The 16,971-nt window shown below is 52.4% G+C and overlaps 1 protein-coding gene across 1 annotated transcript in view; it reads left to right on the top strand.

Annotated features, from left to right (window-relative positions):
- The window catches only part of LOC308239465 (cAMP-dependent protein kinase catalytic subunit PRKX-like), a gene marked incomplete at its 5' end in the record, with an annotated part of 22,434 nt that overhangs the window by 2,777 nt on the left and 2,686 nt on the right, over positions 1–16,971 (top strand). Inside the window, 5 exons of the mRNA XM_080652269.1 lie at positions 4,350–4,469; positions 6,559–6,654; positions 9,008–9,065; positions 13,143–13,220; positions 14,931–15,076. Of these exons, the coding sequence (XP_080508395.1) occupies positions 4,350–4,469; positions 6,559–6,654; positions 9,008–9,065; positions 13,143–13,220; positions 14,931–15,056 (478 nt within the window). The 3' untranslated portion in view covers positions 15,057–15,076. The remainder of the gene's footprint in view (positions 1–4,349; positions 4,470–6,558; positions 6,655–9,007; positions 9,066–13,142; positions 13,221–14,930; positions 15,077–16,971) is intronic.

Here is a 16,971-nt window from a genome sequence, read left to right as displayed (position 1 = left end):
GATCGGCTGCCTCTTTGCACGCCCCCCACCTGGGGATGGAGCCCACAACCCGGGCCGGTGCCCTTGACCGGGAATCGAACCCGGGACCCTTCAGTCCGCAGGTCGAGGCTCTCTCCACTGAGCCACACCGGCCAGGGCCAGTCTTACGTTCCTTATAGCAATTTATGGCTCTCTGCACCTCCCAGGAGTTTAAAGACTTTTTTCGTTGTTATTAATCCTCAACCAAGGATATATTTTTCCATTGATTTTTTTTTTTTTTAGAGAGATTGTGTATGTGTGTGTGTGTGAGACAGAGAGACAGACAGAGAGAGAGAGAGGGAGAGAGAGAGAGAGAGAGAGGAATGTCAATGTGAGAAAGACACACCCATTGCTTGCCTCCTGCATGAGCCGGGACCCGGGCCGGGGATCGAACCTGTAACCCAGGTCCGTGCCCACCTCCACCGGGAATCGAAGCCGTTACCCTTCCCTGCTTGGGCCGATGTCCTATCTCAATGAGCAAAAATGTTCAGGGCTCAAGGCTTTTAAAAATACACGGAGTGGCCCTCTCCAGATTGGCTCAGAGGATGGAGCATCAGCCTGCGAACTGAAGGGTCCCGGGTTCGATTCCAGCCAAGGGCATGTACCTGGGTTGCGGGCACATCCCCAGTGGGGGGTGTGCAGGAGGCAGCTGATGGATGTTTCTCTCTCATTGATGTTTCTAACTCTCTCTCCCTCTCCCTTCCTCTCTGTAAAAAAATCAATAAAATATATTTAAAAAATAAATTAATTAATTAAAATAAAAATAAAATAAAAATACACTGAGTGGCCAGATGAGGATGATCTCTGAACGCATCATCATCTGGCCACTCCGTGTCCATCCTATAGAATAAAAGGCTCATATGCACATGGTCCCTTCGACCAGGAGTTCGACCAGCAGGCAGGCCGGCCAACCGCCCATGTCCCCTCCCCCTGGCCAGGCTGGCCGGACCCCACCCATGCACGAATTCATGCACCGGGCCTCTAATATATATATATAGACACACACGGAGTGGCCAGATTATTATGCGTTCAGAGATCACCATCATTTGGCCACTCAGTGTCTATATTTTTATTGATGTCAGAGAGGAAGGAAGAGAGAGAGAGAGAAATGTCCATGATGAGAGAGAATCATGGACCGGCTGCCTCCCGCACGCCCCCTCCTGGCGATCGAGCCCACAACCCCGGCCTGTGCCCTTGACCGGGAATCGCACCCTGACCTCCTGGTTCATAGGTCGACCCCCAACCCCTGAGCCACGCCGGCCGTGCTGATCTAGCGACTTTTTGGGGGAGGAATTTTCTCCCAAACGAGGTGTCCGATACCTGAGGCTGCTTAGGAGGCTGGAATTGGATACAGCCCAGGCCCCTCAGCCTAGCAAGGAGCCAAAATAAAAAGAGACACCCCCCTTTCCTCCGCCCTCACCCCCTCTTCCCCTCCCTTCCCCTCGCTGTCCACGTGTAAGGGGACACCCTGTATCTGAGGCCGATACGGTTACCTGCGGCCGCCTCTGTCCCGTCTCCCTCCCGGGCAGAAGCTGGGCAGACACGAGATGCATATGAGTTTGCAGGCGTGACCAGGCGTGTGATCTCCGGACGGAATGAGGACACGCGGTAACAGGATCGTCCCCGTCCAGTCCATCGCTGCCAACCGTCACCGTTCTTTCTGTCTGTCTGTCTTCTTCCTAATCCTCGCCTGAGACTGTATTTCTGTTGCTTTATTGCTTTATTTTTTTTTTAAATATTTTTTTTATGGATTTCAGAGAGGAAGGGAGAGGGTGAGAGAGAGAAACATCCATGAGGAGAGAGAATCATGGATCAGCTGCCTCCTGGGGATGGAGCCCATAACCCGGGCATGTGCCCTTGACCAGGAATCGAACCCTGACCTCCTGGTTCCTAGGTCGACCCCCAACCACTGAGCCACGCCGCCTGGGCTATTTTTAATTTTTAATTGATTTTTAGAGGGTGAGGGAGAGAGAGAGAGAGGACCATTGAGCCGAGAGCCTCACATATAGAGATCTTAGCAGGAACGTCTGAAAACCTATAGATTTTAACAAAACATTGCAGCCCTTTCTATGGATAAAGAGAATTCTTTTACGAGGAGAAGAAAGGAACTGTTTTCTCGTCTTTGTTGAGGGAAAAAAAAAAAAAAAGGCATCTCAGGCTGCACAGGAAGGGCAGGACCCCGATGAAGAGGAAAAAAAAATTAACCAAATATTTAACCAGAAATCTCCACCTTAGATGTGGGTCCCCCTGGGCTGTTCACTCAACTGTCCACTAGGTGGCGCTAGAAGCTAATATTTTTCTTTTTTCTTTTTCTTTTTTTATTTTTTTGCAAATTATTTCTCCTCTGGCCCTCGGTTGTTTGGCTCAGTGGATAGAGCGTCGGCCTGCAGACTGCACGGTTGCGGGTTCGATTCCTGGTCAAAGGCACACGCCCAGGTTGTGGGTTCGATCCCCAATGTGGGGCGTGCAGGAGGCAGCCAATCAATTATTCTCTCTCATCATTGATATTTCTCTCTCTCTCTCCCTCTCCCTTCCTCTCTGAAATCAATTAAAAAATATTAAAAACTTTAAAAATATATATAATATTGAGACATACACATCAGTCAATGATTTTTTTTTTTTTTTCCTTTTCAATGACAGTGGCCATTCACGATTATATTAGTTTCTGGTGTGGTCAAATCTATCATCAACGCTTCTATTTTTTTAAAATATATTTTTATTGATTCCAGAGAGGAAGGGAGAGAGAGAGAGAGAGAGAGGGAAACATCCATGAGGAGAGAGAATCATGGATCCGCTGCCTCCTGCACGCCCCCTCCTGGGGATGGAGCCTGCAACCTGGGCATGTGCCCTTGACCGGGAATCGAACCCGGAACCCTTCGGTCTGCAGGCTGACGCTCTACCCACTTAGCCACACCAGCCAGGGCTCACTATGACTTTATACTGGAGTCCCGGTGCACGAATTCATGCACGTGTGGGGTCGCTTGGCCTGGCTGGCGATCAAGGCCTACGGGGGGGTGGGGGGGGTGCCAGCCAGACGGGCTGAGGTACCCCAGGAGGTTGGCTGGCCCGGGGAAGGGATCATGGGAGGTTGGCCGGCTGGGGGGAGGGGCTGTGGGAATTGTCCGGCCGCCCCCCCCCCCCCCCCTGATCGGAGTCTATATTGGGGGGGGGGGGGGCTGGCCGGCAGGGTGCAGGGACTGTGGGAGGTTGGCCCGCCGGCCCCCCTGATGGGACCCCCAGGGGAGGGGCCCCGGGAGGTTGTTTGTGGGGGGGGCCCAAGGACAGCCAGGGAACAGCGCCTGCATTGAGCGTCTGCCCCCTGGTGGTCCGTGCGCGTCATAGCGACGGGTCGACGGCTCACTTCGTCTTTTATAGAGAGAGAGATTAGTGTGTGTTGTTGTTTTTTTTAATTTCTTTATTGATGAAGGCCAGCGGTCGGCACACCGCGGCTGGCGAGCCACCTGCGGCTCTTCGGCCCCTGGAGTGTGGCTCTCCCACAAATTACCGCGGCCTGGGCGGGTCTATGTTGAAGAAGGGGCGTCCGAAGAAGTTTTTAAGTTTAAAAAATGTGGCTCTCCCAAGACATGTCCATCGCTGTCCTGTGGATATTGGGTTCCGTGGACGGATGAGTTTGCCGACCCCTGGTGGGTTAAGGTGTTAACATATGTGTCCTCACCCCCCCAATTACCCCCCTCTACCCCCTCCCCCTCCAGCCCTCACCCCCCTGGTGTCTGCGTCCATTGGTTCGGCGTATTTGCATGCAGACAAGTCCTTTGGTGGACCCAGGGGTGGGCAAACTTTCTAACTCGAGGGCCACCATGGGCTCTTACACTGGACCGGAGGGCCGGAACCAAAGCACGGACGGCGTGTTTGTGTGAACGAATATACATTCGAAGTCAAGGAGCGGAGGGGAGAGCAAGAGAACCGGATCGAACAGCCGGATCCGGCCCGCGGGCCGTCGTTTGCCCACGGCTGGTTACCCCCACCCTCCCCTCCCTCCCCCTCTGAGGTTGGACGGTCCCATCGATGTCTCTCTGTCTCCGGATCTGGTTTTTTGTTCATCCGTTTGGGTCGATTATCAGCTTCTGCACCTGAGTGAGGTCACGGGCTATTTCTCTCTCTCTCTCTCTCTCTCTCTCTCTCTCTCTCTCTCTCTCTCTCTGATTTCGCTCAGCATCACTCTCCCGTGGAGAGAGAGAGAGATTCCTTTCGGGTTTGATCCAAGATACGGTCAACGCTTCTCATAGGGACTCACCCGTTGCCAGATCCCGGCTGAGTGTTCATGATTCTGTCCCCTCTCTCTCCCCCCCCCCCCGACCCCGCACCCCCAGGACGTGGACTCTCTGTGGAACCCCCGAGTACCTGGCCCCCGAAGTCATTCAGAGCAAGGGCCACGGGCGGGCCGTGGACTGGTGGGCGCTCGGCATCCTGATTTTCGAGATGCTTTCGGGGTGAGTCTGGGGGAAAATCGGGGCATCCCTTTCAAGGCTTCCGTCCCCCGATCCCGGGCCCCGATCCCTTGGCCCCGAGGACGCTTTGCCGATTGTCGGGGTGCGAGTCCCACCACCGTGTCCCTAAAGGGGTTCCCTATTGATCTGCCCCCCCACTGACCCCCCAACTGCTGCTCCCTGTCAGAGGCCTCCGTGTACGATTTCCTCCGGGGGGGACCAGGAGGGGGCAGTGTTGCCCGAGGATAATTGAATCCCGGGAAACAATGATCTTTACGTATTTATTTGTTAAATATATTTTATTGATTTCAGAGAGGCAGTTAGAGGGAGAGACAGAGAGAGAGAGAGAGAGACATCCATGATGAGAGAGAATCATGGACCGGCTGCCTCCTGCACGCCCCCTCGTCCTTCAAGTTCTTCGTCGCCCTCCGATTTTGATTTGGGACATTTCGCTTCAGGAACTTTTGTGTGGCCCTGGCCGGTGTGGCTCAGTGGATAGAGCGTCGGCCTGCAGGCTGAAGGGTCCCGGGTTCGATTTCCGGTCAAGGGCACAGGCCCGGGGTTGCAGGCTCGATCCCCAGTCAGGGGCGTGCAGGAGGCGGCCGATCCATGATTCTCTCTCCTCATGGATGTTTCTGTCTCTCTCTCCCTCTCCCTTCCTCTCTGAGATCAATAAAAATATCCTATATGATAAAAGGCTAATATAGCAATTGTCCCTTCGACTGGGAGTTTGACCGGGGGCTGGACCGGCCAACCAACTGCCTGTGGCCCCTTCCCGCGATCCGGGTGGGCCAGCTGAACCCCAACCAGGCATGAATTCATGCACCGGGCCTCTAATATATGTATATGTATGTGTGTGTGTATATATATATATATATATATACACACACACATACACACTGGCCAGATTATTATATGTTCAGAGATCATAATAATCTGGCCACTCAGTATATATATATATATATATATATATATATATATATATATATATATATATATGTGTGTGTGTGTGTGTGTGTCTGTGTGTATATATATGTATATATTAGAGGCCCGGTGCATGAATTCGTACATGGGTGGGGTCCGGCCAGCCTGGCCAGGGGGAGGGGACATGGGCGGTTGGCCGGTCTGCCTGCTGGTCGAACTCCTGGTCGAGGGGACCATTTGCAAATTAGCCTTTTATTATATAGACTAGAGGCCCGGTGCATGAAATTCGTGCACGGGGGTGTGTGTCCCGCAGCCCAGCCTGCACCCTCTCCAATCTGGGACCCCTCGGGGGATGTCCGACTGCCCGATCTCAGTAGGATCGGGCCTAAACGGGCAGTCGGACATCCCTCTCACAATCCACGACGGCTGGCTCCCAACTGCTTGCCTGCCTGCCTGCCTGATTGCCCCTAACTGCTTCTGCCTGCCAGCCTGATCACCCCCTAACCACTCCCCTGCCAGCCTGATGGATGCCTAACTGCTCCCCTTCCAGCCTGTTTGCCCCTAACTGCCCTCCCCTGCAGGCCTGGTCACCCCTAACTGCCCTCCCCTGCAGGCCTGGTCACCCCTAACTGCCCTCCCCTACAGGCCTGGTCACCCCTAACTGCCCTCCCCTGCAGGCTTGATCGCCCCCAACTGCCCTCCCTTGCAGGCCTGGTCCCTCCCAACTGCCCTCCCCTGCAGGCCATCTTGTGTCCACCTGGGGGCAGTCATCTTTGACCACATGGGCACAGCCATCTTGCGTGTTGGAGTGATGGTCAATCTGCCTATCACTCTTTTATTCGACAGGATCGACACCGAGTGGCCAGATGATGATGCGTTCAGAGATCACCCTCATCTGGCCACTCGGTGCATATAGAAAAGAGCGATAACATTGCCTCAATGTCAGTATCTTCGGGAAGGCATTTCGTCCCGTTTGTGGCCAATTCTTCTCGCTTCGCCTCTTCGGAGGAAATCCCCGATGGGACACATCCTGCAATAAAAAAATAAAAAATTAAAAAAAAAAAAAGGCTGCTCGGGAAATCCCTCCCGTCTCCCTCGCTGACGTGGCCTCAGCCCTTGCCCCCCAAACCCCCCGCCCACGGAGACCCCGTGTTTCCCTTTCCGACAGCTTCCCCCCTTTTTTCGACGACAACCCCTTTGGCATTTATCAGAAGATTCTCGCCGGCAAAATCGACTTCCCGCGATACTTGGATTTCAACGTCAAGTGAGTACCCCGATTTCCTCGTCTTGGGGTGTGTTCATATATATATATATATTTTTTAACACGTCCAAAAGGACCCACAAGAACCCCCAAAAATCCGAGGCCAGGCACGTGTCGGGCAGGAGGGCCCGTGGCCATATTCAGTGGGACACGTCGGAATTATATGGACTTCGCTTAAACGATAGTTAACCTGTTTTTGGGGGGGTTTGGTTTTGTTTTTTATCCTCTTTTCCCCCAAAAGATATTTCTTGTATCTCATTCCTTTTCTTTCTTTCTTTTTTTTTTTTTTTTAATATATTTTTACTAGAGGCCCGGTGCATGAAATTCGTGCACGGGGGTGGGGGCAAGGGGTGGGGGGAGTCCCTCAGCCTGGCCTGGCCTGCACCCTCTCGCAATCCGGGACCCCCTTGGGGGATGTCTGACTGCCTCTCGCCATCCTGGACTGCTGGTTCCTAACTGTTCACCTGCCTGCCTGATCGCCTCTAACTACTCCCCTGCCTGCCTGATCGCCCCTAACTACTCCCCTGCTGGCCTGATCGCCCCTAACTGCCTCTGCCTCACCCTGCACCCGGGACCCAGGATTCCCTCCTCCGGCCGGTCACCCTGCACCCAGGACCCGGGCCAGCTTTGCTCAGGCCGGCCACAGCCGCCGGGGACGGTGGGCAGGCGGATTTGCTCGGGCCAAGGCCTGGCTGGTCCCCATTCCTCTCTCCCCATTGTGGAGTTCTGAGCCGTTACGGTGTGACGACCATTTGTACATTGGCTCTTTATTATATACTAGAGGCCCGGTGCATGAAATTCGTGCACGGCGGGGGGGTTGTCCCTCAGGCCAGCCTGCACCCTCTCCAATCTGGGACCCCTCGAGGGATGTCCGATTGCCCGTTTAGGCCCGATCCCAGTGGGCAGTCGGACATCCCTCTCACAATCCAGGACTGATGGCTCCCAACTGCTCACCTGCCTGCCTTCCTGATTGCCCCTAACTGCTTCTGCCTGCCAGCCTGATCACCCCCTAACCACTCCCCTGCCAGCCTGATTGATGCCTAACTGCTCCCCTGCCAGCCTGTTTGCCCCTAACTGCCCTCCTCTGCAGGCCTGGTCACCCCCAACTGCCCTCCCCTGCAGGCCTGGTCCCCTCCAACTGCTCTCCCCTGCAGGCCTGGGTCCCTCCCAACTGCCTTTCCCTGCAGGCCTGGTTGCCCCCAACTTCCCTCCTCTGCCAGCCTGGTCACCCCTAACTGCCCTCCCCTGCAGGCCTGGTCCCTCCCAACTGCCCTCCCCTGCTGGCCATCTTGTGGTGGCCATCTTGTGTCCACATGGGGGCAGCCATCTTGTGTGTTGGAGTGATGGTCAATCTGCATATTACTCTTTTATTAGATAGGAAGATTGATTTCAGAGAGGAAGGGAGAGGGGGAGAGAGAGAGAGAGAAACATCCACGATGAGAGAGAATCATGGATCGGCTGCCTCCTGCACGCCGCCTCCTGGGGATCGAGCCCGCAACCCGGTCGTGTGCCCTTGACCGGGAATCGAACCCGGGACCCTTCCGCCCACAGGCCAGCGCTCTATCCACTGAGCAACCCCAGCCAGGGTGACTGTTAACCTGCTAAGGAGTCTCGGCTATGGTCGACGCCTTCCCAGATCAACGACATTTTCAATTTGCACGTCAACGCGTTAGGGTTATGGGACGACAGAGGCGTGGTTGGGGTGTGTCATCCACAGAGAGTCCCCCTTAATGAGTTTAGCAGAGTTTTCCCTTTCCTCTCCCGCGTGAATTCGTCTCGTTCTTTCCATTTCTGTGTTGTTAATTCTCATCGGAGGATTTTTTGTTTTTCCATAGATTTTTTTAGGGAGAGTGGAAGGGAAGAAAGGAAGGAGAGAGAGCGAAAGAGAAACAGAGAGAGAGAGAGAAAGAGAGAGAGAGAGAGAGAGAGAGAGACATGGATGTGAGAGGGACACATTGATAGGTTGCCTGCTACATGCGCTCACCGAGGCCGGGAATCGAACCTACAACCCCTGTGTGTGCCCTTGACCGGGAATCGAACCCAAGACCCTTTGGTGTTTAGGCCGATGCTCTGACCAAGACCAGGACTAGTCTCATTCTTTTTTTTATTTTTTAAATATATTTTATGGATTTCAGAGAGGAAGGGAGAGAGAGAGAGAAACATCCACGGAGAGAGAATTATGGATCAGCTGCCTCCTGCACGCCCCCTACTGGGGATGGAGCCCACCACCCGGGCAGGTGCCCTTGACCAGGAATCGAACCATGACCTCCTGGTTCCTAGGTCGACCCCCAACCACTGAGCCACACCGGTCGGGCTGTTGAGTTTTTATCATTTTTCATCCTCTTTTTCCCCACAGAGACCTCATTAAGAAACTGCTGGTGGTGGATAGGACGCGGCGTCTGGGCAACATGAAGGTGAGGGTGCGTGACCGTGTGGGTCAAGCGGTTGGTTTTCACGGTGCGTCCCCGTCGTGCAACGCCGTGCATTTCTGTGTGGAGAGAGAAACGGGGGTGCAGGCTGCCTCTGGAATCCATTCGCGGCCAGATTTCAGATCTCGGATTCGGGGTCCACAAAGTTCACCTCGGTCTACACCCGTTTGCTCTTGTGTCCGAACAAGCAAATGACTCAACGGTGATCGATAAGTGATTAGTTATCTGTCATCACTCTACCTATCATCTATCTATCTATCATCTATCTATCTATATATCTATCTATCTATCTATCTTTCTATCTTTCTATCTATCTATCTATCTATCTATCTATCTATCTATCTATCTATGTACCTATCTACCTATCTATCTATCTATCTATCTATCATCTATCTATCTATCTTTGTATCTACCTACCTATGTATTCACCCACTCACTCAATTTGTTAATCTAAGTCATCCTTCATCTCTATCTAGCTATCATCTATCACTCAATCTACTATCATGTCATCTAACATCTATCTATCTATCTATCTATCTATCTATCTATGTATCTATCTATGTATCTATCTATGTATCTATCTATCTAATCACCCACTCACCCAATTCCTTAATCTAGTCATCCTTCATCTCTATCTAGCTATCATCTATCTACCAATCTACTATCATCTGTCATCTAACATCTATGTATCTATGTATCTATGTATATATCTATCTATGTATCTATCTATCTATCTATCTATCTAATCACCCACTCACCCAATTCCTTAATCTAGTCATCCTTCATCTCTATCTAGCTATCATCTATCTATCAATCAATCTACTATCATCTGTCATCTAACATCTATCTATCTATGTATCTATGTATATATCTATCTATGTATCTATGTATCTATGTATCTATCTATCTATCTATCTAATCACCCACTCACCCAATTCCTTAATCTAGTTATCCTTCACCTCTATCAGTCTATCATCTATGTATCATCTGTCAGTCAATCTACTATCTATCTATCTGTTATCTATCAATCAATGTACTATCTGTCATATGTCTGTCGTCTCACATCTATCTATCTGTCTATATATCTATCTATCCATCTATCTATTCACCCACTCACCCAATTCATTAATCTAGTCATCCTTCATCTCTATCAGTCTATCATCTATGTATCATCTGTCAATCAATCAATCTACTATCTATCATCTGTCATCTAACATCTATCTATCTATCTATCTATCTATCTATCTATCTATCTATCTATTCACCAGCTCACCCAATTCATTAATCTAGTCATCCTTCATCTCTGTCAGTCTATCATCTATGTATAATCTATCAATCAATCTACTGTCTATCATCTATCAATCAATCTATCATCTGTCCTTCATCTAACACTATCTATCTACCTATCTATTTTTATGTATTTACCTGGAATCATCTCTTCTTCTACTATCTGTTTTTCTATTTGTCTCTCTCTCTCTGTGTATGTATGCATCTATCTACCTATCATCTATATTTCAATCTATTGATCTGTCTTTCTATCTGTCTATCATCTATCTAGATATCATAATGCCTTAGGATCCGTACTAGAGTTTGGACGACTCGAGGGTCAACTTCACGTCTTTCTTGCTTTCTCTTAACCTCACGTAAGGTAACACCCAACAGATAATTTGTTGTTGGACTTAGACGTGGACGGACAATATCTGTCCCCCATAGGAAATGAAGAACGGCCACCATCGCAGGATTAGAGGGAAAAAAAAGTAGAAACAATCCGTCAGCATTTCTTTCTTTTTGCAATTGTGGCGATTAAGGATGCCCCTTTCTGTGGGTGAGGAAAAAATGAAAATGTTAAAAATTATGATATATGCCCTGGCAGGTTTGGCTCAGCGAATGGAGCATCAGCCTTCGGACTGAAGGGTCCCGGGTTCGATTCCCGGTCAACGGCACATGCCCGGGTTGCGGGCTCGATCCCCAGTAGGGGGCGTGCAGGAGGCAGCCGATCCATGATTATCTCTCATTGTGGATGTTTCTCTCTCTCTCTCTCTTCCCCTCTCCCTTCCTCTCTAAAATCAATGAAAGTAGATTGATTGATAGATAGATGATAGCTAGATAGAGATGAAGGATGACTTAGATTAATGAATTGAGTGAGTGGGTGAATACATAGGTAGGTAGGTAGATAGAAAGATAGATAGATAGATGATAGATACATAGATACATAGATAGATAGATGATGGATGGATGGATAGATAGATAGATAGATAGATGATAGATGGATAGATAGATAGATAGATAGATAGATGTTAGATGACAGATGATAGGCCGACGCTGTAACCACTGAGCCAAACTGGCCTCAATTGCAAAAAGAAAGAAATGCTGATGGATTGTTTCTACTTTTTTCCCTCTAATCCTGCCATGGTGGCCATTCTTCATTTCCTATGGGGGACAGATATTGTCCGTCCACGTCTGAGTCCAACAACACATTATCTGTTGGGTGTTACCTTACGTGAGGTTAAGAGAAAGCAAGAAAGATGTGAAGTTGACCCTCGAGTCGTCCAAACTCTAGTATGGATCCTAAGGCATTATGATATCTAGATAGATGATAGACAGATAGAAAGACAGATCAATAGATTGAAATATAGATGATAGGTAGGTAGATACATACACAGAGAGAGAGAGACAGATAGAAAAACAGATAGTAGAAGAAGAGATGATTCCAGGTAAATACATAAAAATAGATAGGTAGATAGATAGATAGTGTTAGATGAAGGACAGATGATAGATTGATTAGATGATAGATAGTAGATTGATTGATAGATGATAGACAGTAGATTGATTGATAGATTATACATAGATGATAGACTGACAGAGATGAAGGATGACTAGATTAATGAATTGGGTGAGCTGGTGAATAGATAGATAGATAGATAGGTAGATAGATAGGTAGGTAGATAGGTAGATAGATAGATAGATAGATAGATAGATAGATAGATGTTAGATGACAGATGATAGGCCGACGCTGTAACCACTGAGCCAAACTGGCCACAATTGCAAAAAGAAAGAAATGCTGATGGATTGTTTCTACTTTTTTTTCTCTAATCCTGCCATGGTGGCCATCCTTCATTTCCTATGTGGGACAGATATTGTCCGTCCACGTCTAAGTCCAACAACAAATTATCTGTTGGGTGTTACCTTACGTGAGGTTAAGAGAAAGCAAGAAAGACGTGAAGTTGACTCTCAAGTCACCCAAACTCTAGTACGGATCCTAAGGCATTATGATATCTAGATAGATGATACACGGATCGAAAGACAGATCAGCCGAAACCGGTGTGGCTCAGTGGATAGAGCGTCGGCCTGCGGACGGAAGGGTCCTGGGTTCGATTCTGGTCAAGGGCATGGACCTTGGTGGCGGGCACATCCCCAGTGGGAGGTGTGCAGGAGGCAGCTGATGGATGTTTCTCTCTCATCAATGTTTCTCTCTCTCTCTCTCTCCCCCTCTCCCTTCCTCTCTGAAATCAATGAAAGTAGATTGATTGATAGATAGATGATAGCTAGATAGAGATGAAGGATGACTTAGATTAATGAATTGAGTGAGTGGGTGAATACATAGGTAGGTAGATAGAAAGATAGATAGATAGGCAGATACACAGATAGATAGATAGATAGATAGATAGATAGATAGATAGATAGATGATAGATGATAGATGGATGGATAGATAGATAGATAGATGTTAGATGACAGATGATAGGCCGACGCTGTAACCACTGAGCCAAACTGGCCTCAATTGTTTTTATTGATTTCAGAGTGGAAGGGAGAGGGAGAGAGAGAGAGAGAGAGAAACATCCATGATGAGAGAGGAGAGAATCACAGACCAGCTACCTCCTGCACGCCCCCTCCTGGGGATCGAGCCCGCCACCCGGGCCTGTGCCATTGACGGGGAATCGAACCGTGACCTCTTGGTTCCTGGGTGGATGCTCAGCCCCTGAGCCAGGCCAGCCGGGTGAGGAGGATGTTGGGAATATTTTTCCTCCCATTCTGTGCCCTGACGGCCTGTGTGTCCTTTCCAGAACGGAGCCGAGGACGTGAAGCAGCACCGCTGGTTCCGCCTGGTGGACTGGGACGCCGTCCCCCAGAGAAAACTCAAGGTACAACCAACGTCCAAGGGGACCCCCCCCCCACCCGGGCCTCCCCCACAGGAAGGGACAGAGGCCTCTGACCCCGCCACGCGCTTGTTCGGGGCGGACACACGATGGGTGCTCTCAGACCGTCCCCACGCCCCGTGGGCCGTTCTGTGGACGTCGGAGGCTAAGGAGGCAGATGGACGGGTGGGAGGGTGGGAGGTTGGGGGGCGGGGTGTCCGCCGGGGGGACGGGTGGGGACCTGGCTGCATTTCTCGGTCGCTCTGGGACCACACTCTGTGTATCAGGCCCCACTGTGGGGTCAGCCCCACCTACATTCTAGGGGTCAGCCCGGCCCTCACTCTGGGGTCAGCCCTGCCCACACTATAGAGTCAGCCCCGCCCACACCTTAGGGTCAGCCCTGCCCACATTTAAGGGTCAGCCCCGCCCATACCCTGGGGTCAGCCCCGCCCACACCCTGGGGTCAGCCCTGCCCACACCCTGGGGTCAGCCCTGCCCACACTATAGGGTCAGCCCCGTCCACACTTTAGGGTCAGCCCCGCCCATACCCTGGGGTCAGCCCCGCCCACACCCTGGGGTCAGCCCCGCCCACACCCTGGGGTCAGCCCCGCCCACACCTTGGGGTCAGCTTAGCCCTCACTCTGGGGTCAGCCCCGCCCACACCCTGGGGTCAGCCCCGCCCTCACCCTGGGGTCAGCCCCGCCCTCACCCTGGGGTCAGCCCCGCCCACACCCTGGGGTCAGCCCTGCCCACACTATAGGGTCAGCCCCGTCCACACTTTAGGGTCAGCCCCGCCCACACCTTAGGGTCAGCCCCGCCCATACCCTGGGGTCAGCCCCGCCCTCACCCTGGGGTCAGCCCCGCCCACATTTTAGGGTCAGCCCCGCCCTCACCTTGGGGTCAGCTTAGCCCTCACTCTGGGGTTAGCCCCGCCCACACTCTGGGGTCAGCCTTGCCCACATTTTAGGGTCAGTCCTGCCCTCACTCTGGGGTCAGCCCCACCCACACCTGAGGTCAACTCAGCCTACATTCTAGGGTCAGCCCTGCCCACACTCTGGGGTCAACCTAGCCCATACCCTGGGGTCAGTCCCGCCCATACCCTGGGGTCAGCCCTGCCCACAAATGGGGTCAGCCCAGCCTACACTCTAGGGGTCAACCCCGCCCACACCCTGGGGTCAGCCCCGCCCACACCCTGGGGTCAGCCCCGCCCATTCTCTGGGGTCAGCCCTGCCCACAAATGGGGTCAGCCTAGCCTACATTCTAGGAGTCAGCCCCGCCCTCATTCTAGGATCAGCCCCACCCACACCCTGGGGTCAGCCCCGCCCACACTACATGGTCAGCCCCGCCCACACCCTGGGGTCAGCCCCGCCCACACTACAGGGTCAGCCCCGCCCACACTACAGGGTCAGCCCCGCCCACACTACAGGGTCAGCCCCGCCCACACTCCCACATGGATGAGCTGCAGAAAGTCACAGGTGCGGACGAGGTACAAGCACCCAGATCCCCGCCGTATCCTCCTCTTTTTTAAAATTCATTGTTTTTCACTTTTCATTTTATTATTTCTTACTATTTTTTCCAAATAACCCGTTATTGTTGAAAGCACGGCACGGGTCCCCTCCTTCACCCCAGTGACCGCCTCCCGCCCGCCCCCACCCACCCTCCCAGCCTCACCCTCTCCTCCTAACCGCACCCCTCATCGTGGCCACCCCCCCCCAGCCCCCGATCGTGCCCAAGGTGCGAGGCGAGGGCGACACCTCCAACTTTGAAGCGTATCCTGACAACGACTGGACCACGGCGCCCCCCGCATCCCCCAAAGAACTGGAAGCCTTCAAGAATTTCTGAGGGCCACAGCCTCCCCGCAGGTACAGCGGTTCAGGTCGTTATTTCAGAGAAAACACAGCCAGGCCCCGGCCGGTGTGGCTGCGTGGATAGAGCGTCGGCCTGAGGGCTGAAGGGTCCCGGGTTCGATTCCCGGTCAAGGGCACACGCCCGGGTTGTGGGCTCGATCGCCAGGAGGGGGCGTGCAGGAGGCAGCCGGTCCATGATTCTCTCTCCTCATGGATGTTTCTCTCTCTCTCTCTCTCTCTCCCTTCCTCTCTGAAATCAATAAAACTATATATTTAAAATCTATACTAATAAAAGGGTAAGATGCTAATTAGACCGGGTCGACCAGACATCTTCCGGGCGTCCTTCCTTCTGGACAAAGCCACGGTGGTGGGGGCCGAGGCAGAGACAGTTAGGGGCGATCAGGCCGGCAGGGGAGGGCGGTTAGAGGCGATCAGGCCAGCAGGGGAGGGTGGTTAGGGGCGATCAGGCTGGCAGGGGAGGGCAGTTAGGGGCGATCAGGCTGGTAGGAGAGGGCGGTTAGGGGCGATCCGGCCGGCAGGGGAGGGCAGTTAGAGGCGATCAGGCCAGCAGGGGTGGGCGGTTAGGGGCGATCAGACAGGCAGGGGAGGGCGGTTAGGGGCGATCAGGACTGCAGGGGAGGGCAGTTAGGGGCGATCAGACAGGCAGGGGAGGGCGGTTAGGGGCGATCAGGCCGGCAGGGGAGGGCAGTTAGGGGCGATCAGACCAGCAGGGGAGGGCGGTTAGGGGTGATCAGGCTGGCGGGGGAGGGCGGTTAGGGGCGATCGGGCCGGCAGGGGAGGGCAGTTAGGGGCGATCAGGCCGGCAGGGGAGGGCGGTTAGGGGCAATCAGGCTGGCAGGGGAGGGCAGTTAGGGGCGATCAGGCTGGCAGGGGAGGGCAGTTAGGGGCAATCAGGCTGGCAGGGGAGGGCAGTTAGGGGCAATCAGGCAGGCAGGGGAGGGCAGTTAGGGGCAATCAGGCAGGCAAGCAGGTAAGCGGTTAGGAGCCAGTGGTCCCGGATTGCGAGAGGGATGTCTGACTGCCAGTTTAGGCCCAATTCCACAAGGATCGAACCTAAACCGGCAGTTGGACATTGCCCAAGGGGTCCCGGATTGGAACGGGTACAGGCTGGGCTGAGGGACCCCCCCGTGAATTTTGTGCACCGGGCCTCTAGTAATAATAATAAAAAACAGCGAGATTAATGCACTAAACAGACGATGTATTATCACATTGGACACCTGAAACGTGTATCATTGGATTAACCAATGTCAGCCTGATTCATTCAAAAAAATTGTTTTTTTAATATTTTTATTGATATTTTACAGAGAGGAAGGGAGAGGGATAGAGAGTCTGAAACATCGATGAGAGAGAAACATCCATCAGCTGCCTCCTGCACACCTCCCACTGGGGATGTGCCCGCAACCAAGGTCCATGCCCTTGACCGGAATCGAACCTGGGACTCTTCCGTCCGCAGGCCGACAGTCTATCCACTGAGCCACACCGGTCAGGGCTCCATTTTTAAGACAGAGAATAGATGCCTTGGCTGGTTTGGCTCAGTGGATAGAGCGTCGGCTTGTGGACTGAAGGGTCCTGGGTTCGATTCCGGTCAAGGGCACATGCCCGGGTTGTGGGCTCGATCCCCAGTAGGGGGCGTGCAGGAGGCAGCCGATCCATGATTCTCTCTCCTCATTAATGTTTCTCTCTCTCTCGCCCTCTCCCTTCCTCTCTGAAATCAATAATGATGTATTTTTTTTTTTTTAAAGGAGGATTTCAAAGATAGTTTGTTTCTCTGGTCTTTATTATTATTATTATTATTACTAGAGGCCTGGTGCACGAAATCCATGCACTTGGGGTTGGGGAGGTCCCTTAGCCCGGATGGCGAGAGGGCGCAGGCCAGGCCGAGGGACCCC

This window comes from Plecotus auritus, assembly GCF_963455305.1.
Source record: "Plecotus auritus genome assembly, chromosome: X".
Lineage (NCBI taxonomy): Eukaryota > Metazoa > Chordata > Mammalia > Chiroptera > Vespertilionidae > Plecotus > Plecotus auritus.
Note: the sequence above shows the minus strand (reverse complement) of the source record. Positions and strands in the feature narration are given on the sequence as shown.